This window comes from Macrotis lagotis, chromosome X (genome assembly GCF_037893015.1).
Source record: "Macrotis lagotis isolate mMagLag1 chromosome X, bilby.v1.9.chrom.fasta, whole genome shotgun sequence".
Lineage (NCBI taxonomy): Eukaryota > Metazoa > Chordata > Mammalia > Peramelemorphia > Peramelidae > Macrotis > Macrotis lagotis.
In genome coordinates, this window is record NC_133666.1 from 367,468,378 (window position 1) to 367,491,244 (window position 22,867).

Genomic DNA, 22,867 nt, shown 5'->3' on the forward strand with positions numbered 1-22,867 from the left:
AAAGTATCAAGTCAGAAGAGTCAGTAATCCTGTTGCTAACTGGATCTTTGTCAAATCTGACATGGACCTTATGGATGTATTAGAGAATCATAAATAAATCAATGACACCTTTATGTATTAATGTGTAACCCGATTGCTCAGCTGCCAAAATTTTACAATCCTTTGTGAGATTTCCATAAACTCTTGGTTGGTATCCTTAATGATATCAATCATCCATGAGCTTGATAAGATCTTAGAGAATAAAACTTCATGGATAAACTTTTTGTTATTTTGTTTGTAGCCTAAGAAAATTATGGTTAATAGGCTATATTGCTGCATGCCCTTAGTTATCAAAAAGAGCCAAAACAACATCACTATGTTAGAGACAAGTTAAGATGTGTCTGACTATGGTTGGTCAGACCAATATGAGATCTCCACAGGTCAGGCACAAAGAGTTCATGTGAACATGTGGAGTGGATTCTCTTAACTTGCATCTCACATTTTCTTTGAACTGGTTTAATTTTGCCTTGTCCTAATAGCACAATATTCTCTGTAGTTTGGCAGTCCTGGATCAGTGTCTCTCATGCTGCAAAACCAATTCCAAAGTTCATAAGCATGACCTTGAGAGTTTTCTTTTATCACTTTTTCTGAACCTCCTGTGAGCTCTGTCCTGTGTGAATTGTCCATAAAACAGTCTTTTTGGCAAGCATATAGCCTATGGGAGTTGCACTCTCTATCGTTCTGAATGTTTGGCAGTTTAACTACAGAAAGAACCCCAGTGTCAGGTGTTTTATACTGCCAGGTGATTTTTGGAATCTTCCTAAGACAATTTAAATGAAAGTGATTCAGTTTCCTGGCATGGCGCAGGTTTCACAGGCATATAGCAGTGAGGTCAGGACAATGGCTCTGTAAACCTTCAGTTTGGTAGTCAGTGTAATACCTCTTCTTTCCTACACTTTCAGAATCTCCATTTGCTCATATCTATGGTTCTACAAATGGATGGTATGGTGCTGACTGATGGAGGACCTGTGTTTTCTTGGTGTTAATTGCTAGACCAAAATTAGCACAAGCAGTGGAGAACTGATTGAAACTGTTGCATTTTAGCACCAGAGATTGCATTGAGTGCTTAACTGATAGTATCAAAGGCCTTGGTCAGATCTACAAATGTTTAATCCAGATTTGTTCTGCTCCTGGCATTTTTCCTGGGGCTCAACAATTGAGTAATTGGAATAAATTAAAGTTCTATTTCTATGTTCTCTTAAATCATGACAAATACAAAACTTCTACGTTCTTGTAGAAATAACCATTAAGATTGATTTAAGTAAAATAATAGACAGCATCTGTGGGTTTTTTTTATCATTGTCTTTGCCATCAGTTAAGCTGCAAAGTTGAATTCTTAATGACCTTCAGTTAAAGAACAATGATAAAACAGCTGATAATGAATAATGCAATGTTTTATGTATCGTAATGAAAACTTTTTATTGTAATTAAAAAGAGAAGATAGAATTTGAGTGTCTGTGTGTTTTTAATCCTCTTTAGAACTAAAATGTCAGCAAACTTTAAACCACTGGGTTTATCCATTTTGAAAACACACATTTGAAAAACCTAAAGAGTTGATCATCCTAATGAAGTCTTGCTCCATGGAGCCATTTTAAAACTTTCTGCCAAAATTTTTTTTTAAAGCAAGAACACACCCAAAAAGCAATAAAATTGTTCATTCCCATTTGACTCAGAAATTCCAATTCTAGGTCTATATCTAGAAGAAATCACTAAAAAAATTTGGGAAAATCCCCACATGTTCCAAAATATTCATAGTAGTTCTTTTTGTAGTGGCAAAGAACTGGAAATTGAGGGGATGCCCAGGGAATGGTAAAGCAAGTTATGGTGAAAAAAATACTATGGAATATTGTTGTTCTATGAGAAACCATATATGGTAGGACTCTAGAGAAGCATGGAATGAGTTACAGGATCTGATGCTGAGTGAAGAAAGCAGAACCAAGAGAACAATGTTCACATTAACAACATTGTGAGATGATCAACCTTAATGGAAGCAGCTCCTCTCAGCAGTTCAGAGAGCTGGAATAACCATATTAAACCAACTATGGACAATGTTATCCCCATAGAGAGGAAGAAAAACAAAACAAAAACAAAAAAAAATCCCTTCAGAATTTGATGAAAACTTTATAAAAAAAATCTCCTTTCCCTTAGTCCTAATTCCTCATACCAAAAATGACTAATATGTAAACATGTTTATCACAAATATGTATATACAATGTTGACCTGACTGTTAGCTGCTGAGGGGAGGGGTATGGGAAGGGAGGGTGGAAGGAAATTTTGTTACTTAAATATAGATATATAGATAAATTTCTGCATATGGATGAATGTTAAAAAAAACTTTCCTAACATGTATTTATAAAAATAAAATGTCAATTAAAAAACAAAGCAAGGGCACTATCAAAGCTCAGACCTTTCAGTTTCTTTGTTGTTGGTTTTGATTCTTCCTGAATTTACTACTTATCATTATCCCTCTACAAGACTATTTTTTTCACTCATAGAATAATTTAGTTGCAACAATCTCTATTTTTCTTTTTTTTGTTTTTTGTAAGGCAATAGGGTTAAGTGACTTGCCCAAAGCCACACAGCTAAGTAAGCATTAAGTATCTGAGGCTTAATTTGACTCAGATCCTCCTGCCTCCAGGACCAGTGTTGTATCTATTGTGCCACTTAGCTGCTTCTAGACATAACAATTTGTAAGGCTATGGTTAAAGTGCACCATCAACATTTATATAGTATATTCCTGCGATTTATGAGGTCAATTTTATTTCAGGAAGTCAAATAGCATGTGTTCAATATCACTAATAACAACAATTAATATTGATGTAGAGTTTACTATATACATTTACTTTGTTAACTGATTTAGCTTTTATCTCATTTGATCCTCACAAAACTGTGAGAGAAAGATGCTATTATTATCACTATTTCAGAGATAAGGATACTGACACAAGAAAACTTAAGTATATTGTTTATGATCACATAACTATTTAAGTGTCTACTCTTCCCAACTCTAAATTTCTCTCCCATCTGTCAGTCCTGTTGCCTACTTCAGATATTTTTCCAGTCTTTAATATTTACAGTGATTTTAATCAATCAATCAACAGATATTCATTGAGTTGTCCCTAAGGACAAACTACTGTGCCTGTAACTTATTGTGATATTATTGGGAATATTTAAAAGAGAATCAAGCTTGAGCTACATTCTTTTAAAAAAGAATCTGACTAAAACCCTTGCCATATTCTATTTAAATATATAATTAATTTCAATGTTTCACAATTCAATAATTTACAAAACCCCTGATGTGGAACTTTTCCAGATACAAAGCTACAAAAAAAGAAATAAAGCCACAAGCTAATTGGAGGAGGTATACATTTTAAAAAGTACCTATTCAGAATGTAAAACAGAATTTTGAGATTTTTCCAGGAAAGGTCCAAATGTGTTCAAGAAATATGAAAAGAGAGTTAATATTTTTTCAGTTTCTTGTGGAAAGTATTAATAAAGTTTGGTTTTAAAAAAAGGAAAAATGATTTAAATAGAAAATAAGGATTGTGGAAGGCAGCTTAAGGATTCCATTTCAGTCACAATGTATGAAGAAAGATACAATAATGTGAAAGGGCAGTAGAAGGACAAGGAATATTTAGTATCCTATAATGCTTGTCATGTAGAGTACAATGAAATAGAGAAGAGTTAGATAAGGTAAAAAAAAAATAGGTTGGCAAGAGCTTGTGGAGGCCCTTAAATGCATTTTTTATCTAGGATGCAAAGGAACTCTGGAAGACCTTTGAATAAAGGAATGGCATGATCATAGTGGTGCATTATGATAAATACTTGGAGCCCTGACTTGAAGGATGGATAGGTTCAAAAGGGAAAAGATCAGTAAAGTTCACAAAAAGGAAATAATAAAGACCTTAATCAGGGCAGATGTAGTGCGAATTGAGTGAAGGGAAAATATATGAAAGGTATTGTGATGAAAAAAATGGCAGGACTTAACAACTGATTGCTACTTTCTGGAACCACAAATATGATCACTTTAAATCAGAAGCAGGTTTGAAAATGAGTGAGAAGCATTCTCTGTCTTCCCCTATTGGGGAAGAAATTTTTAAAATTTTTAAAAAATGGATTTCTATTGGGGGGAAGAAATTAAAAAAATGAAACAAAAGGTTTTTTTATAAGAAAAAATCTCAAAGGCAAAGAAAAAAGACTAACAGTTAGAAAAGACACTGCAATTTAGATAATAGTGGGCAAATTATGTTGCCATATTAGATTGTATCTCACTTTATTCTTCCAGGGCAAGAAAAGGAATGAGGAATCCTGAATGTTTTAATAATTGTTGGTGTAAGGATTTTAATGACTTATTTGGTGCCATCAGAAAGCATTTATACATAAGATTATACTTATAGTTATTTTGGAAAAAAAGACATTTTTATTTCTTCAATCCTTGTTCTGAGAAGTAGTAAAACATAAAAGAGAGAGAACTGATTTCAAAGTAAGGAAAGACATTAATTCAAGTTCCATACCTGACATATATTGGTTGTATAACCCTGGACAAATCATAAATAGGGGTCTTATCTTCTTTAGAAGAAGGGTTAATCTCAACAGGTACTCCTTATACTAGTGGAATCTTTAAAATGTTTCACAAATGTTCTTTTAATTGTAAATCTTATTTTAAATACTATTCATAATTATCATTAAGAGAAAATTTTTACATAAAATTATATTTTTATACTGAATGTATAATTAGGCAGAAGAGAAAAGTGTTTTAAAAAATAAAAAATAATTTTTTTATGTGTATGGTCTTAGTTATTAAAATCACAAGAAGTGTAGGCACTTCTGTCCACCTGGTGGCAGTGTAGTTTAACTAAAATTAAATAGATACTCATAGCAGGTAGATGGAAGCATAATGAAAAGATCTTTTGACTTAAAATTTTGAAAAAATAATCTTATATCAGATATCCTATTTTATGCATCTCTTAGAAGATCACTTTTTCTTTATAAATTTCCATTTTCTCATCTGTAAAATGGGCCTAATGATAATTGCAATATTTGTCTCCTTAGGTTCCTTTAAGAAATTTTATTTGCATTATAATGGACTTGAAAAACTGAATAATCCTGGTTTTTACATACAAAGGGAAATCTATCAACTATGATTTTAATCTTAATCTGGAAATAAATTTATTAAGATCTATAGTGTTTTTTAAAATAGTTCATCATACAGAGTTTAAATTTAAGCAATTTCCCAATTCTTTTAATAGTTTTAAGCTGTTATTTGATTCAAAGATCCATCTTTTCAACACAAATGGTTTTCTAATGATGCCCTCGGCAATCATTTTTTAAAAAAAATTTTCAAGGCAGCAGGGTTCAGTGACTTGTCCAAGGTCACACAGCTAGGCAATCAAGTGCCTGAGGTTGAATTTGAATTCATGTCCTCCTGACTCCAGGACTGGTGCACTATTCATTGCACCAAGACTTAGATCCACTCCCCCACCTCCCAGACAATCTTGTAACATCAAAATTTCTGAAGAATAACAATTCTACATTCACCAGACTATTCGCTGCTGAGAGGAGTGGGTTGGGAAGGGAGGGTAGAAGAAAATTGTGTACCTTATAAATATGGAAGTGGATGAATGCTGTAAAACTGTTATAACATGTAAATGGAAAAATAAAATGTAAAAACAGAATAACAATTCTAGTTCATTCAAAGGAAGATGGGGTATATATTCCTGGTGGACATAGCACATTTCCAATGATTTCCTGCACAAAAGTAATGATTAAAAAAAAGTGTTTTCAAGAGAGTGGATGATTAGTAAAGGAGGTGAGCCTGAGATGGGCAATTAAGAGTGTTTCAGTACTAGTAATGAATTGTATATATATATATATGTACACACACACACACACACACACACACATATATATATACACAAAATACATATTTAGCATATACACATATATGTCTATGTTCATACAGAAAAGTCTACATTACATGAATCAAATATGGAGGAAATGTGGAAGAACATGGAAAAGAATTACACTTTGAGAAGGCATAAGTGAGAGGTATCTGTACTGAAGAAGAGAATTTCCACATATAATCTAAGATAACCGATGCATTGAAGCATGTTTATGAAGCATCAATCAGTATGATTTGATTATTAAGACAAAACATCCTGTGTCTCTGCATTATGAGCTTTGTAGGTCCATGCCAATTAGGAACAGTTTAAAACATGGACCTGATAATGACTATATTATGTGCACCAGCCAAACTAAGTTCAGAGTGCCTAATGACAAGCGTGGACACAAATGATTATGTTTTCAGTCACAGAAATCCTCCATGATTTTGTCTAAATTGTTAATAGGCTTGTGTTGGTAAAGAGAATACCATTTAAGGTTAAAGTGCAACTAAATATTGAAAGATGAAAAAGTATTAGATATGATAGACCTTGGCTTAAAGGGAAAAGAGGACATGGAAAATCACAGATTTAGTATTTTGATGAAAGTAACTGATCGATTAAAATAATCAGATAACTCAATTATTCAATTGCATTCATCATTTGTGTAAGTCAATGTAAAGAGTGAAGTCAAAGCTGCACACAGTTTATATTCACTGATTTTCAATGTGCATTTTTGTTTTTTGCTTTAAGTTGTCTTACAGGCATAAATAACAGGAAAAAACCCCAACACCAATTCTGTTCTTTGTGAAATTAAACCAAATTTTTAATATAAATTGTTCATTCCTTTTAGCTGATGGGATATTAACACAGTATCAAACCAGATTGTTACACATAGGAAATTAAATGTGTGATGATTGCTAGTATTTCTCTCAATTCCTCTTACCTGAACCCCACCATATAATAGAAAAAGAACTTAAATAGAACCCAAAGGGGATTAATAAGATGCCTTCTTCTGGATTTTAAATAAGTGGTATTCCTGACAAAATAGCAGTACTCCTCACATTATACATCTATATTTTTATTAAAATCATCAATGTTTCATATGATTTTTGAATTCCACTAAAATATTATGGATATTTTTCTATTTCTCTAGGGAAATATCACAAATAACAGGCATATACACACTTGGGGAAATTAAATAGGACATTTTTCACTGATTTGCTAGATCTGTCAAGGATTTTATTTTAGAGTTAGAAGGAATCTCAGAGATCAATCTATATCAACCCTTTAATTTTACAGATGAGGAAAGTGAATTACATAGTAGTTAAATATATTGCTTAGGGCCCACAGTAGGTTAGTGACAAAACCATAAACAGTTATGGTTCAGCCTGAATTCCAGGTACTATGATTCATACTAGTTTTACAATCTTGTGCTTTTTCCTGCTCTTCAGCATTCTTTCTCTTTGTTGTGATTTAATTTGGTCTTAATTTGGAATTTCATTGGCACAAGGAAATCCAGGTGAGAAAATTTCCTCTATAAATGTAGATAGGCAATATAGTGTCAAACTTTTCATCTTAGAGAGTTGCTAAGCACACTGAGAATTTAATTAACTTACCCTATATCACAGTCCAGTGTATATCAGATATGAACTTGTACTGAGGTGTTCATAATTCTGAGGTTTAATGTTTGTCTATTATATTATATGTTTTGTTCATATGTGTTTAGCAGGCAGCTAGGTGGCTCAGTGGATAGAATACTGGCCTTTCAGTCAAGAGGACCTGAGTCCAAATTTTACCTCAGACACTTGACACTTATTAACTGTGTGACCCTGGGCAAGTTATGTAACCCTGATTGGCTTGCAACCAGGGCCATCTCCAGTAATCCTGATTCTTATCTGGCCACTGGACTCAAATGACTCTGGAAGAGAAAGTGAGACTGGTGATTAGCACAGAACCCCCTCACTCAGATCCAATTCATTTGCTTGTTATGGTATCATCTCCCTCATGTCATGGTATTCTTCAAGAGCAAAGGACAAACAACATCATCACTTTATTATCAATCATCAACAATCATATTTCCAATGCTGAATAAAGTAGTTATTATGAATTTGCCTTTGCTTGAACAAGAATCAATATCATTTTTAAAATGTTTTAATTTTGGAAAGTATTTTCCAGGAACCAGAACTAATTATTAAATCTTTCTCATCACCCAGCTTAACATACTGAAGTGGAATGGAAAGTTCACTGAACTGCAAATCAGGAAAAATGAGTTCTAGTTATATCAATTAATTTCTCCACCAAGTTCCCAGGAACTTCATCATCATGCTATATTTGGGACTTCTGCATCATACTTTGATGTTGGTACTAACCTACCCTCCACCTTCAGCTTCCTTTTGTGTCCTGTCTTTCCCTATGATATCACATGCTCTTCCAAAGCAAGGATTGCCTTTTCTTCCTTTCTTCTTTTATTCCTTCCTTCCTTCCTTCCTTCCTTCCTTCCTTCCTTCCTTCCTTCCTTCCTTCCTTCCTTCCTTCCTTCCTTCCTTCCTTCCTTCCTTCCTTCCTTCCTTCCTTCCTTCCTTCCTTCCTTCCTTCCTTCCTTCCTTCCTTCCTTCCTTCCTCCCTCCCTCTCTCTCTCTCTCTCTCTCTCTCTCTCTCTCTCTCTCTCTCTCTCTCTCTCTCTATGTCTAGCATTTCTTGTGGTGCTTGATACATAAAGGTGTTTAATAAATGCTTATTGACTATCAATTCTACAACATACTTGCATGACTTTAGATAAATTACTTATTCTTTCTTTATCTCCAATTACGTATTTGTAAAAGCAGGGGACTGAACTAATCTCCAGCTCAAATATCGTAATATTTGCTCTTACTATAGAAGAATCATATATTTCTAAGGAAGTGACAGAACATTTGCAAATTTGTAGAGGGTTGTCTGTCTACTACTAGTTTATTCAACAGCAGTATAGATATGTTATCAAGAATAGAATATTTATGAATGCAATGAGTGAGAGGTCTAGACTTTAATTTTCTTTCTTTTTTTTTTAGGTTTTTACAAGGCAAATGGGGTTAAGTGGCTTGCCCAAGGCCACACCTAGGTAATAATTAAGTGTCTGAGATTGTATTTGAACTCAGGTACTCCTGACTCCAGGGCAGGTACTCTATCCACTGTACTACCTAGCCACCCCTAGACTTTAATTTACAAGACTTGCATACTATAACTCGTTCTATCTCTGAATATTTCATCAAAGGGATGTGCTGCCTTACAATACAGACACTCCACAAAAAAATGAATGTATGACCCTTGGGGACTGATAGAGTTTGCAACAACATGGGCTCTTGATTTTTTCTAGTAAAAATCACTTAATGCACTGAATTTTAATCATGCCACTTTGAAAAGGATGAAACCAAAAGTCTTAAGTAGAGACATATTCACCTGAGAAAAAATCAATTAAATTGGACCTGGGATGGAGGAGAGAGTGAAAATCCATAAAATTACAAAGCTATTGAATGTCAAAGTTAGAATATAAATCCTATTCCAGTGCCCTTTACCTAGGCCACACACAGTTACTAAGCAGCAAAGTCAGGATGATAGCAGTCTTCAAGTATTTGAGGGGCCATTACATGGAAATTTGTTTTGAACTGTCATTAGCCAAAGAGGTCAGAATGAATGAATTGAAAAAATGATATTTACAGAAACTTAGATTAAGATTTGAGGAAAGGGAAATCATTCTAACCATCAGAACAACTCTAAAGCAGAGTAGATTTCTTTGGAGGGAATCATCTGCTCACTGAAAATTTTTAAGAATAGAAAAAGAACAAATTAAAGATCCACAATTACATTCCAAATTAGAAATTATGAAAATCAAGTGAGAGATCAATAAAATTGAAAGTAAGAAAATCATTGATCTCATAAGTAAAACTAAGAGTTGGTTTCATGAAAAAGGCAACAAAATTAGTTAAATCTATGATTAATCTGATTGAAACAAGAAAGAAGATAACCAAATTACTAATCTGAAAAATGAAAAGGGTGAACTAACCACCAATGAGGAAGAAATTAAAGAGATAATTCAGAGCTACTTTGCCAAATTGTATGCCGATAAACTGGATACCCTGAGTGAAATGGATGAATATTTACAAAAAATACAAACTTCCCAGATTAGTAGAAGAGAAAATAATTACTTAACCCCATTTCAGAAAAAGAAATTGAAAAAACTATCAATAAACTCCCTAAGCAAAAGTCTCCAGGTCCAGATGGGTTTACAAGTGAATTCTATCGAACATTTAAGGAGTAATCAATTCCTACTCTAAATAATCTCTAAAAAAATAGTTCACCAAACTCCTTAGATGATACCAACTTGGTGCTGATACCTAAACAAGGAAGAACCAAAATAGTCAAAGAAAATTATAGATCAATCTGCCTAATGAATATCGATGCAAAAATCTTAAATAAAACTTTAGCAGAGAGACATCGACAAGTTATTACTAGGATAATACACCATGATTGGGTGGGATTTATACCAAGTAGGCAAGTGATGGCTCAATATTAGGAAAACACTCAATGTAATTTAACAAATTAATTGCAAAACCAAAAGAAGTCATATGATTATCTCAATAGATGCTGAAAAAACTTCTGATAAAATAAAAAATCCATTTCTATTAAAAAACACTAGAAAGTTTAGGAATAAATGGAAATTTCCTTAAAATAATAAATAGTATCTATCTAAAACTATAAATAATGTTATTTGTAATGGGGATAAACAAGGAGCACTTCCAATAAAATTAAGAGTGAAACAAGGATGTCCATTATCATCATTATTATTCAATATAATATTACAAATGTTAGTTGTAGAATTAAAAAAAGAAATTGAAAGAATCAGAATTGGCAATGAGGAAGCAAAGCTTTCATTTTTTGCAGATTATATGATGGTATACTTAGAGAACCCTAGAAAATCATTTAAAAAACTCCTTGAAACAATTAACAACCCAAATAAATCATCTGTATTTCTATATATGAACAACAAAGTCCCAAAGCAAAGATAGAACGAGAAATTCCATTTAAAGTAACTATAGGCAACATTAAATACTTGGGAATCTACCTCCCAAGACAAACCCAGAAACTCTATGAATACAATTATAAAGCACTTCTCATCCAAATAAGGTCAGATCTAAATAACTGGAAAAAATGTCAATTGCTCATGGTTAGGTGGAACCTATATAATAAAAATGACTATTCTACACAACTTAAATTATTTATTCAGTGCCATACTAATTAAACTACCAAATAATTATTTTACTGAACTAGGAAAAAATAGTAACAAAACTCATCTGGAGCAACAAAAGGTCAAGAATAGCAAGAGAACTGATGACAAACAATGCAAAGGAAGGTGGCCTAGCTCAACCAGATCTAAAACTATACTACATATTAAGGCAGCAATCATCAAAACTGCCTGGTACTGGTTATGAAATAGAGTAATGGATCAGTGGATTAGGATAGGGTAAAAAGAAACTGTAGTTTATGACTACAGCAATCTACTGTTTGACAAACAGAAAGACATCAGCTTCTGGGATAAGAACTCACTATATGACAAAAATTGTTGGGAAAAATGGAAAATAATACAGTAAAAACTAGGCATAGATTCACATCTTACATCCTATACCAAAATAAGGTCAAAATGGGTACAGGTTTTAGGCATAAGAGGAGACATTATTGATAAATTAAATAGAGCAAGAATACTCTATGTATCCAATCTATGGATGGTGGAAGGAAATTTCATAACTTAACAATATACATGTGCATATGAATGAAAAAAATAAAAACAAAAAGAAAAAAAGTCTTCAAGCAAAGATTGGATGAGAATTTGTCAGGTTTATTGGAGAAATGATTCTCTTGTTTAGTTATTAGTTGTACTGAACCTTCATAGGTTGCCATTATACACTATGTGCCATTATATACTAATTTCCACATCATAATTTGAAATCAGAGGAGAATTTTATTTTTTTAGGTTGTTTTTTTCCAAGGCAATGGGGTTAAGTGGCCTGCCTAAGGCCACACAGGTAATTATTAAGTGTCTGAGGTCAGATTTGAACTCAGGTACTCCTGACTCCAAGGTCGGTGCTCTATCTACTGTACCACCTGGCCGCCTCCAGAGGAGGATTTTAATGGAAAAAATGGATGCAAACTTTTAAGAACAGTTAAGAAAAGAAGACAAACAATGAGAAGGCTATGCTAAGGAAGTGGAGAATGATTGATAGGAAATAGGAAAGTCAGTCACTTTGGAAAAGAACAAACTTTGATGCAGAGAAAATAATTGTCTTAAAATATTGATGTAATTGAATTTGTTAGAGTTCCATTAAATTCTGAGAAAATTTAATAAAAAGTCATGCTTTTTTTTACTATGAGTTTAATTAAAGAAGTATATATTTGTTTTCCTCTTTATGCTCTAAAATGTGTTAGACGTTTCTCCCAAGAAATTATGTCTTATATGAAACTTGTTGAATAAAATGTCAGAAGATTCATCAGTGACACCAGAGACTTTAGGAGAGAATTCAAAATATGATGCAATTACCTAATGGAACTAGAAGCAGAATCCGGATCTCTTGCCATCACAGTACCAATGATGGTACCTACTTCAATATCTTCATGAACTTCAAATAGGTAAGAGGATCTACTGAAAACAGGGGGCTCATCCACATCCTCTACAGATATTTTCACAATGGTAGTATCTTTAAAAGGCCCAAGGTAATAGAAGCGTGGATCTACATGAGTGTTTTCTGCTTCAACCTTCAGAGTATAAAGTCTTCTGCTTTCATAATCAAGAGGCTGTGGAGAGAAATGTCATTGAGATAGAGCAGAGAAAAAAATTTCTCTTTCTTTAAGCCAAATGATAATATTTAAGTGCATGTACAAGAAGGATCAGGTTTGTACTGAAAATATTTAAAGATTACTAAATCTGAATAAAGAATTACCTTGTTCAGATAATATGCATTTTTATATGTGTCATAGTTATAATAAAATACTTGTTCTAATAAAAATGATATACAAATTTATAATACTTAAAAAGTGAAATTAATTTATTTTTTTCAAATTTTAGATCTTGTGCAGATGTTGAGAGATCTTAAATGAATTAAAAATGATACTTCCCCCACAAAAAAGAATTCAGCCCCAAATGTGATAAAGATTTCAGTTTTCTTATAAAATCTTTTTTCTTATTTTTATATAAAGGCAAATTTTGAGTTCAAGTCTCAGTTCTGATATTTATTGGCTATGTGACTGAGTCAATATACTATCAAGACCTTAACTTAAGAATTCCTCAAAATATCAAACTGTATTACAATTAACACAGTTATAGTCCATTATTTTTAGCCCTAATTATTATAGTCCATTTAGCCATAATAATTATAGTCCATTATTTTTTAGTCATAGAGGAAAAAATGGAGACCATAGGATAAAAAAACATTTCAAATAAAAATGAAAATATTTCCATGCAATTATTTTTAATTTAAAGTGCATTTAAATAGAAGAAATAGTTTTTTCAAGTTATATAACAGGTCCCCCTAATGTAACTATTTCAATATTCTGGGCAATCCTTTAAAACTAAAAGTTGCAGAGGTTATTGTTAACTTATGCATACAATGGGATTTTTCTCACTTAAAGATTCCAACAATGAAATCAAGCAACCAATCCTTATTCACATTACCATACATGCATGGTTTTATTTATGTTTCCCAAATTTAACTAATGTATTCCTGACCCCCAGGACTTCATTGCAAATAATATAAAGAAAATGTAGAAGTTGTTGTAGAAATAAAATATTGTATCAAAACACCAAAGATGGATGAGACAATGAAGTCCATGTGTTTGTGTGTGTGTGTGTGTGTGTGTGTGTGTGTGTGTGTGTGTGCGTGTGTGTGTGCGTGTAGTACTGAGTTCTCATAATGAAAACTTTTTTGTTTTGTTATATCAAAGCCAAAGGACTTTAATATGACAGTTGGATAGAATAATGAAGACCCCAGTTTTTCAGGGTAGTGTCTAGAAGCAATAATGTTTGTTAACATTCATTTTAAAAATGTAGGTTGGTTTTTCTTCTCTCAGCCATTTCTTAGCAAAGACAAATATGATTAGCAAAATGATTTGGTTCAACCCATTTCTTATCAATCTTTAGCATAGAAATGAGTTAAGCATATTATCTTTTCTTTAAAAAAATTAAGACAAACAAAAACCTAGACTAATGATTTTATTATTATTATTCAAGTTATGCCTGACCTGCTAACTCTGGCATAAGTAGAGTGGTAAGGAATTGTCAATGGCATGAGACCATACAAAGAGGGAAGAATCTAATCTGTTTTAGCATAGTAAATCCAAGTCCACTGATTAAGATGTAGATTCACTTTTGCTGCAATAAAAATTATTGAGTTGATTCAGGAGAATTTCTACTTCATTCCTAAGATGAAAGTTTTTTTTCTGTCCATCCATATTAGTTTAATATCATTCTAATGGGAACAACAAAAACAATGACTGTGAGGAAATTTGTAAAATTCCCTAGGTTCTTATCATTTTTTTTATGGATTTTCTTATGTGTATTTAGGGTATTTTATTTTAATTGATTACAGAAATTAGAACAAATTTGTTTACATTTTTATATACTAAAATGTATGATCTTGTTTCCAATGAACATATATATATATATATATATATATATATATATATATATATATATATATATGTATGTCCAGGGTATTCAAATTCAATATATTTTGCTCATTTCTCAATTTCACATTTCAAAGAATAATTTTTCTGAATAAATCTTGTCTTCAATTCTTTAATCAAATAATTTGAAATTATGAAATATAATCTGAATTTTTCTATACTTTTGATCATTCTTTTCAATGCTTATCTTTTGGTCAAACCATTTTTTAAAAACAGAAACATTGTATGACTTATTTTTACAGAAGGAAACAAAATGTGGATACACATGTGTGGTAATGTGAATAAGGATTGGTTGCTTGATTTCATTGTTGGAATCTTTAAGTGAGAAAACTCCCATTGTATGCATAAGTGTAGAAATTCCATCAATTTATCAAGAGGTTCCTTGAAGGACTGTGAAATATGTAAGAGGATACATATTATGCTTTTTTTTAAAAGAAAGAAAAAACATGACTATAATGAACATTATTGTCTTTGAGTAAGAAAAATCATCACAAACTATTAGTTCTATCCATTTTAATGAGATTTCTGAATTTCTTTTAGTAAGTTTCAGCTGAGAATGGAAAACACCTTAAATTGTGATTTTTCTTTTTTAATAATAGGACTATTTTTGTTAGGAATTGAAACAAATTTTAATTTGTTTTAATAGAATTTTTTAGTACTCTCATATGTCTATTCAATTTGAAAAGTATGATGCATTTTGTGACATATTTTGTAAACCACATGCAACATTTCCATAAAGCACTTAAAATAATAATATTTCAAAGGTCATACCATAATTAGAAAATTTTTTGAAACAAAAAAGGAAACTCTCATCTTGACATTCTTTGGCTATTACAAGTACCAAATAGTAGCTAATTAATTGTATCCAGTAAGGCCTCCTGAGAGTTAACATTCAAATCAGTACTGACTTCATTAAATTGCATTTCCTCTTTCTCTATTACATCCATAACCCCTGTTCCCACTTAGTTTCTGGCCAGGCCCTTTCTTTGTCTTACCAAAGATTCATCTTTTTTTTTTAAATAACAGAACAGTATATTATTGATTCAAAGTTATACACTTACTATTCTATTCTAAGAAGTCACATATTTTCTGTTGATTCATCTTAGTTTGAAGCTATATGTTTAATCCATTCCAAACTGTTAATTATTCATAGGTTCATCAAAATATAATCTTTTTTTCTCTTTTCTTTTGTACTTTTCTCTTTCATTTAACCAACTTGTTTTTTGGGATAAAATTAGGACTGCCCTAAAACATCATTGATATTAATAGTTTGGCACTGGACTCAATTCAATTTAAGTTCAATAAAAATTTATTAAGTGTTTCTTAAATGCAAAACACTTGATAGCCCTTATATGAACTTCAAAATCATAATAACCAAAAGGTTAAATCCATACCACATAAGAAATTGAAATACTTTTTCTTCAATTTGCATTGTTATTCTGATTTGGTTAACTTCTCTATTATTTCCTACATCAAGAAAGATGTTTTGCTATTTCCTTAGCCTCCCTCTCTTATGATGCTACACTTTTAATTTTGTTGAATATGTCATATCCACTTATGAAACAATAATTGTCCTTTTAGTCATTTTCATTAGTGTCTGACTCTTTCTGATCTAATTTGAGATTCTTTTGTCAAAGACCCTAAGTCATTTATCATTTCCTCTCTTAGATCATTTTATAGATGAGGAAACTGAGGCAAAAAAGGTTAAGAGACTTTGGCTAGAGTCACACAGCTAGTAAAAGTCTGAGGTCAGATTCAAAATCAGAAAAACTTCCAGACTTAATACTCTGAGCCTTAGAGTGTATATTACTTACTTATGCTATATAAATAAATACCGTGAAAATAGTAGGGGAATTGTCTTTGATATTTTATAGAATATTTTAATTTCATTTATTTCATTCAAAACAATTATCTTTTAAAGGAGTACATTGACTATTTCTTTCCCAAATTGTGCCAAACATATTTTGAATACAATATCAAAATGCCTATTTATAGCCCTTTGAATTTATAGAGCTTTCATGGGCCCTAAATGTATTTTATGCCCTTCTTCCTAAACTATGAAACCCTTGATTGATAATGAACATGTGTACCTTTCTCACAGTAAGGATGCCTTCCTGGGTGTTCTTCTGAGTTACGATGTCAAACATATCAGTTCCATCTCCATCAATAATTCTATATTCTATTTCAGCATTTTTTCCAGTGTCAGCATCTGTTGCTTTAACACTTCCAATGGCTGTGCCAACTGGGGAGGATTCAGGAACACGAAGATGGATAGTGTCTGTGAAAAAACAAATAAACAAACAAAAATATTAAAGCTAAGCAGAGGGTCATTTCAAGAATGCAACTAATAATTCATGAGATATCTTTCTAAAAGAACTATTGGGAGTTAATATATGCAAAATGTATTTCACACATTAAAATGCTATTTTTAATGTTTTTAATGAAGAATCACAGTACTTGAACAACCATCAGTAATCATCAAGACTGATACATATACAAAATGAATCTCAATTATATTTTATTGCAAAGCAATGGGGTTAAGTGACTTGTCCAAGGTCATACAGCTAGGTAATTATCAAGTGTTTGAGGTCACATTTGAACTCAGGTACTCCTGACTCCAGGACTAAGTGCTCTATTCACTGCACCACCTAGCTACCCCATGAATCCCAATTATAACAAGACTCCTTTTACTTCTTTGAAATTTCCACTTTGGAATTGCTCCTGTTTCAGTCCTCTAACTTCAAATAATTGCCCTCCTCCACAGGGCAATCCTTTAAATATTTAATATTGTCTATTATATCTCCCCTAAGTTTTCTTTTCCCTGTGCAAAATATGTCTTGATTCTTCAAGTGAACCACATCCAGCATGTATTAAAAGTTCTTCACTATCCTATTTGCCCTTTTCTGCATACTCTCTCAAAATAAGATCCTCGGAACTAACCACAAAACTCCAAGTGGAAGCAGCAGATGAAAGTTCATACCTTGGGTCAGTTCTTCTAAAATATGCTTTAACATGCTCCCACAAAAAAAAAATTCTACTTGAAACAAGTCAGATGAAAAAGTTTGATAACCATGAAGATTTACTCTACTGATTCAAGAGGCTAAGAAATTACCACAAAAGCAACATATACTGAAAGAGTGGCCTGTCTTATGAAAACTGTCCAAAATTCCCATTAAAAATTCACCAAAACACATAAGTGCATGTGAAATTTAAATAAGCTCTCAAATCATGATTTGGGCATTGGAGTTTAACTGAAAAGGAACTCAGCCCAAATTGTGTGAAAGTCTGGGCAATTAAATTTCTGAGAGAGAGAGAGAGAGAGAGAGAGAGAGAGAGAGAGAGAGAGCGAGCGAGCTATATTAAACCTTCATCTTGCTCAATGGGATATGTATACATACATATCATAGTATTGCCAATGAACTTACTGAGTTTGATTTAAAATCACAATGTCATTTATAAGGAGGAAATCTGGAGGATCTCACCATCTATAGCTAACATTTTCTTTTGACTTTACTGGATATCCATCATGATCTTGACTTATATCTCTCTAACAATAACATAGATTCCTATTTCATTTCACATTTGATAACAATTAAAAAATTCAGACTTCTATACTATATATTTTTTCCCAAATACTTGGTCTTCTCTTAATCATTCCTCTTATATTTTTTCACCAAGATATTTTTCAAGGTTTTTTTTTTAATAAAAAATAATTATATTTCTGATGTAGCTACTCCATTCATACCAGACCATATCTTCTGTATTTCCATAGAAGTCATCATCATGAATGTGGGGCACCGTTACTAAAACTGAAGGTCAAAGTCTTTGAAGGAACCAAATTAGAGAGAATATGTGTGCATAATTCAAAACTATTTTATAGTTGGAAATAATAAAACCAAGGATAGTCTTATACAAAATGATATAATATTACTTGAGAAAAAATTATAAGCATGAATAAAGATTAGTCATCTTATCTTCCAGATGAAAAGGGAACAAGAATATCTTTAACTTAATTTTTTCTTTTTCTTGATAAAGCATCTTCCTAGGGAGATACTTTATTTGAAATATGCCTGACAATTTTAATATATGCAAATAGAATCTGGAATATCTTTAGGAAACCTAATCAAAGGGAAGCTTTGTCAAAATTAGTACTCATCTTTGCAATAGGTAAGTATTATGGAACTGTCCCAATAAATAGTTATTCACTGCATAAATATTCGACATTCCTGTGTGTGTCTTCTAGAACAATATTCTTGGAAACTTATCAAGCACCAAATCTTTGGTTATTAATACAAAATAATAATAATCGTAATAATGATAGCAGGTATTTTTCAACTCAACTCTCCATTATATTTAAATTCTTTTTTTCTCTAGCCTTTCACTAATCATGCCTGACAAATCTCAACTTTGTATTATTCCCATCAAGCTTGACAATATCAAGACTTTTTTTGAAAGAGAGAATTAATTTTTTTTATTTAATTAGTTTTTTACTTTTTAAAACTGAAATTCAAAATAAGAAAATAAATATAACATTGCCAGGTGCACAAAATAATATGAGTTATTTCAAAATATAAAACAATACATTTCTATTTCAAGTAAACCTGTATAATAAAAATTACACATATTTAAAATTTTCCATCTTTTCTTAGCTGGCTTGTATGTTTTCTTTTGCTCTCTTGTCCATTTCTTACTTTTTCTGCTCCACTCACACCCAGAAGGCTACAATTCATTACGGACACACACCCATACACACACATATCTATCTATCTATACATACATTTACATGCATATACATATTCACAGATATCTATAAACATGCACATCTATACACATTTTCATTCATACGCACATACCTTAGACCATGCTATACTAAGCTCATATTCATGTATTCATTATTTCTCTGAAGGTGGATGATGTCTTGCTTCATAAGTCCAAGTTGTTTCATATTTTTCTAAATCCACCAGTTCATCATTTCTTCCACCAGAGCAATTTTTCTATCTTATACTATCTAGTTATTTTAATTAGCCTGAAACAATATTGATTATTGCTGGCATATAGTATTGTTTTCCTATTTTTCTCTTTTGATTAAATCCATTTTAACTTTAACTTTACCTGAGATAATGATTACTACTCCTATTTTTTTACATAATAAATTCTACTCTTGATCTTTATTTTCTATTTTCATATCTCTCAATATTTATGACAATTCATCAAAAGAATAACTCCTCCTCACTCTCCTTTACTTTTTCTTTTATTTTTTTTAATCTGCTATCTTACCCTCCTATTCCTTAATCTATTCGTATCCAAGAATTCCCTTATATACCCTCTCATATTTCCATGATCAACACATTCTTCTATTCCTTCTTAAACCTATTCCCTCATCTTTTAGCTCAGTACCTTCTATTTCCCATTCCAAGGGTGAGGAAAATCTTGCCTCAGACCATATTGATCTGATTTTCTCAATGCAACCACAGGTGGGACTTGAAATTCAATAAATCTAGCAACTTTTTAGGATTGAATTAAATGTATGACCAAATATAGTCCAAGAATTATGCTATAAATATACAACTGACCCCTGGCAGAAAAAATGGCCCCCCTTTCTTAGACTTATTTCATTCTGAATTTATAAAGTTTTCCTTCAGAGATAGGAGCTAATTCTATTCCAGCTAAAATCTACAAGGTGTATGTGTTTGGGGTGGGGAGTTCATTGCTCATCCAAAAATTGACTGAAATTTTCCAGGTTAAATGGCATGAAAAAGTTATCCACCAAAAATTCCATGATGCTTCCATTATCCAACTCTATAAAGGTAAAGGGAATAGCTTGTTCTATGACAATCGCAGGGGTTATTCTATTAGTCTTTGCAGGTAGAATTTTTGTCAGAGTCCTCTTCAATAGATTGCTTCTTCACCTGGAAGATGGACACCCACCTGAGAGGCAGTGTGACTTCAGAAAGGGTGGAAGAACAGTTGATATGGTGTTTACTCCCTGACAGTTCCAGGAAAAATACTAGGGAAAGAACAAAGATTTGCATACAACACTTGTAGATTTTGCCAAAGCCTTTGATACTAGTAGTTGTGTGGACTTATGGAAATTACAACAAAATTTGGTAGCCCAGAGAAATTCATCATTAATTTCATGACAGCTGGATAGAGTACAATGCTCTCAAGATTTTCCAGTCACCAATGGAGTGAAGCAAGGATGTGTCTTTGCTTCCAAACGTTTAGTATGTTATTTTCAGACATGTTATCACACTCCTTCAATGGAAATGAACATGACCTCAAGGTCAGCTACTGTGCTGATGGCAAATTCTTCAACTTGAAAAAGGTACAAGTCAAGTCCAAAGTGGAGGAAATGCTGGTGTATGACCTTCTGTTTGCAGATGAATGTGCACTCAATTCAGCCTCTGGAGCTGAGATGTAACAATACAAATAGATTCTCTGTTGCTTGGGCTAATTTTGTTTTAATAATTAACATCAAGAAAACACAGGTGCTCCATCAGCCAACACCACACCATTCATATGTGGAACTATTGATTACAGCAAATGGAGAAGTTTTGAGTACTGTGGACAAGTTCACTTACCTTGGCGGTGTCTTTTTGACAATGAAGTTGACAACATGCATTGCCAGAGCTAGCTTACTATTTGGGAGGCTCCGAAAGAAAGTGTGGGAGAGAAACTGAAGTCTACAGAGCCATTATGTTGACCTCATTGCTATATATGCCTGTGAACCTAGACAGTGTACCAATGCCATGTCAGGAAACTGAATCACTTCCCTTCAAATTGTCTTAGGAAGATTCTGAAGATCACCTAGCAAGAGAAGATATCAGACACTGTAGTCCTTGAGTTAAACTACCTAGTATTCCAACATTACTATAGAGACTGTATCTACAATGGGCTGGACAGTTTAGAATGCCAGACATATGCTTGCCCCAAAAAACTTACTTTATGGAAAACTCACACAGGGCAAGTTCTCACAAGGGGTCCAGAAGAAGTTATATTAAGACACCCTGAAGGTCTTATTGAAGAACTTTAGAGTTGATCATACAATATGGGAGACACTGGCACAAGACCACCTAGCATAACAATGCCATCACTAGTGAGGGTGCTGCACTCTTCAAGGAAGGCAGAATTGAAACACCTCAAGGGAATCATGACATATATAAATTTAGAGTAAGCATCTCAGGTGTTCATATGGGATATTTGTGCCAGACTTGTGGTAGGGAATTCTGAACTTGTATTGGTCTGATCAGCCACAGTTAGGCCACAGTGTATTTTGTCTCAAATGTAGTGATGTCATTTTGGTTTTCTTTAATAATGAAGGACAAGAATCAACAGACATACATATATGTATATATGTATATATATGTATACATACATACACACACATATATATGCACTCTTCTACATCCATATTCAAATGAACACACATTATATCTAAGTCATCTATATATCTATCTATATCATCTATATCTATTTCTCTATTATTTTCTTTTTTTTTCTTTTTTGGTTTTTGCAAGGCAATGGGGTTAAGTGACTAGCTCATGGTCACACAGGTAATTATTAAGTGTCTGAGGCCAGATCTGAACACTAGACCTCCTGACTCCAGGGCCAGTGCACTATCCACTGTGATACCTAGCCATCATCTATCACTATCTCTATCTCTATATCATTTCTATCTCTATATCTATTTATATCTCCATTTCTCTAGATCTCTATCTCTGTCTCTTTCTATATTTAAATAATTTCCTCTTATCCCATTCCCAATGAGAAAAAAGTTTCCAGAACTATCAGTCCTCCTCCCACATCTAATTTCTATTCATCATTTTTTCTCTCACACCTCACTTGTATGAGATAATTACCCATTTTTCTTTTTCCTATACTGTTTTACTTTCCAGAATCACATCATATTAGCTCTACCCCCAATATTTCTTTTAAACTACCCAATTGCAAATGACTGTGATATTAGTTGTGTCTAAGGACTAGTACCTCTGATGTGAGGGTTGCTGAATGCTTTTCAGGTCTGCTTTCCATCTCTAATGTTCACTGGAGCCACCTAACTCTCACCTGTAGCTCCAAGAAGTGATCACACCCCAGTTAACCATTTCAACAGATGAACTAAACCAGGTTGAGGGTAACTGAAGGGATCTCAAACCTCTTGGTGAGATAGGTGTAGTGTCTGCTTCAAACTTGTGAATTCCACTAGTGAAATGTGCAGATAAGAACAATTTGCCTCAACCAAC

General features: G+C 32.6%; 2 protein-coding genes across 2 annotated transcripts in view; both read right to left on the reverse strand.

The window, feature by feature from the left end:
- LOC141499133 (cadherin-10-like) overlaps positions 1 to 17,641 on the reverse strand; it is a 40,075-nt gene extending 22,434 nt beyond the window's left edge. Inside the window, exons 1-3 of the mRNA XM_074202027.1 lie at positions 17,608 to 17,641; positions 16,718 to 16,905; positions 12,487 to 12,740 (exon numbers count right to left, since the gene is read on the reverse strand). Coding sequence (XP_074058128.1) covers positions 12,487 to 12,740; positions 16,718 to 16,905; positions 17,608 to 17,641 — 476 coding nt within the window. The remainder of the gene's footprint in view (positions 1 to 12,486; positions 12,741 to 16,717; positions 16,906 to 17,607) is intronic.
- Positions 17,642 to 20,479: 2,838 nt separating this feature from the next.
- Positions 20,480 to 22,867, reverse strand: part of LOC141499134 (cadherin-10-like) — a 73,838-nt gene continuing 71,450 nt past the window's right edge. The window contains exon 5 of the mRNA XM_074202029.1: positions 20,480 to 20,634. Within this exon, the coding sequence (XP_074058130.1) occupies positions 20,480 to 20,634 (155 nt within the window). The remainder of the gene's footprint in view (positions 20,635 to 22,867) is intronic.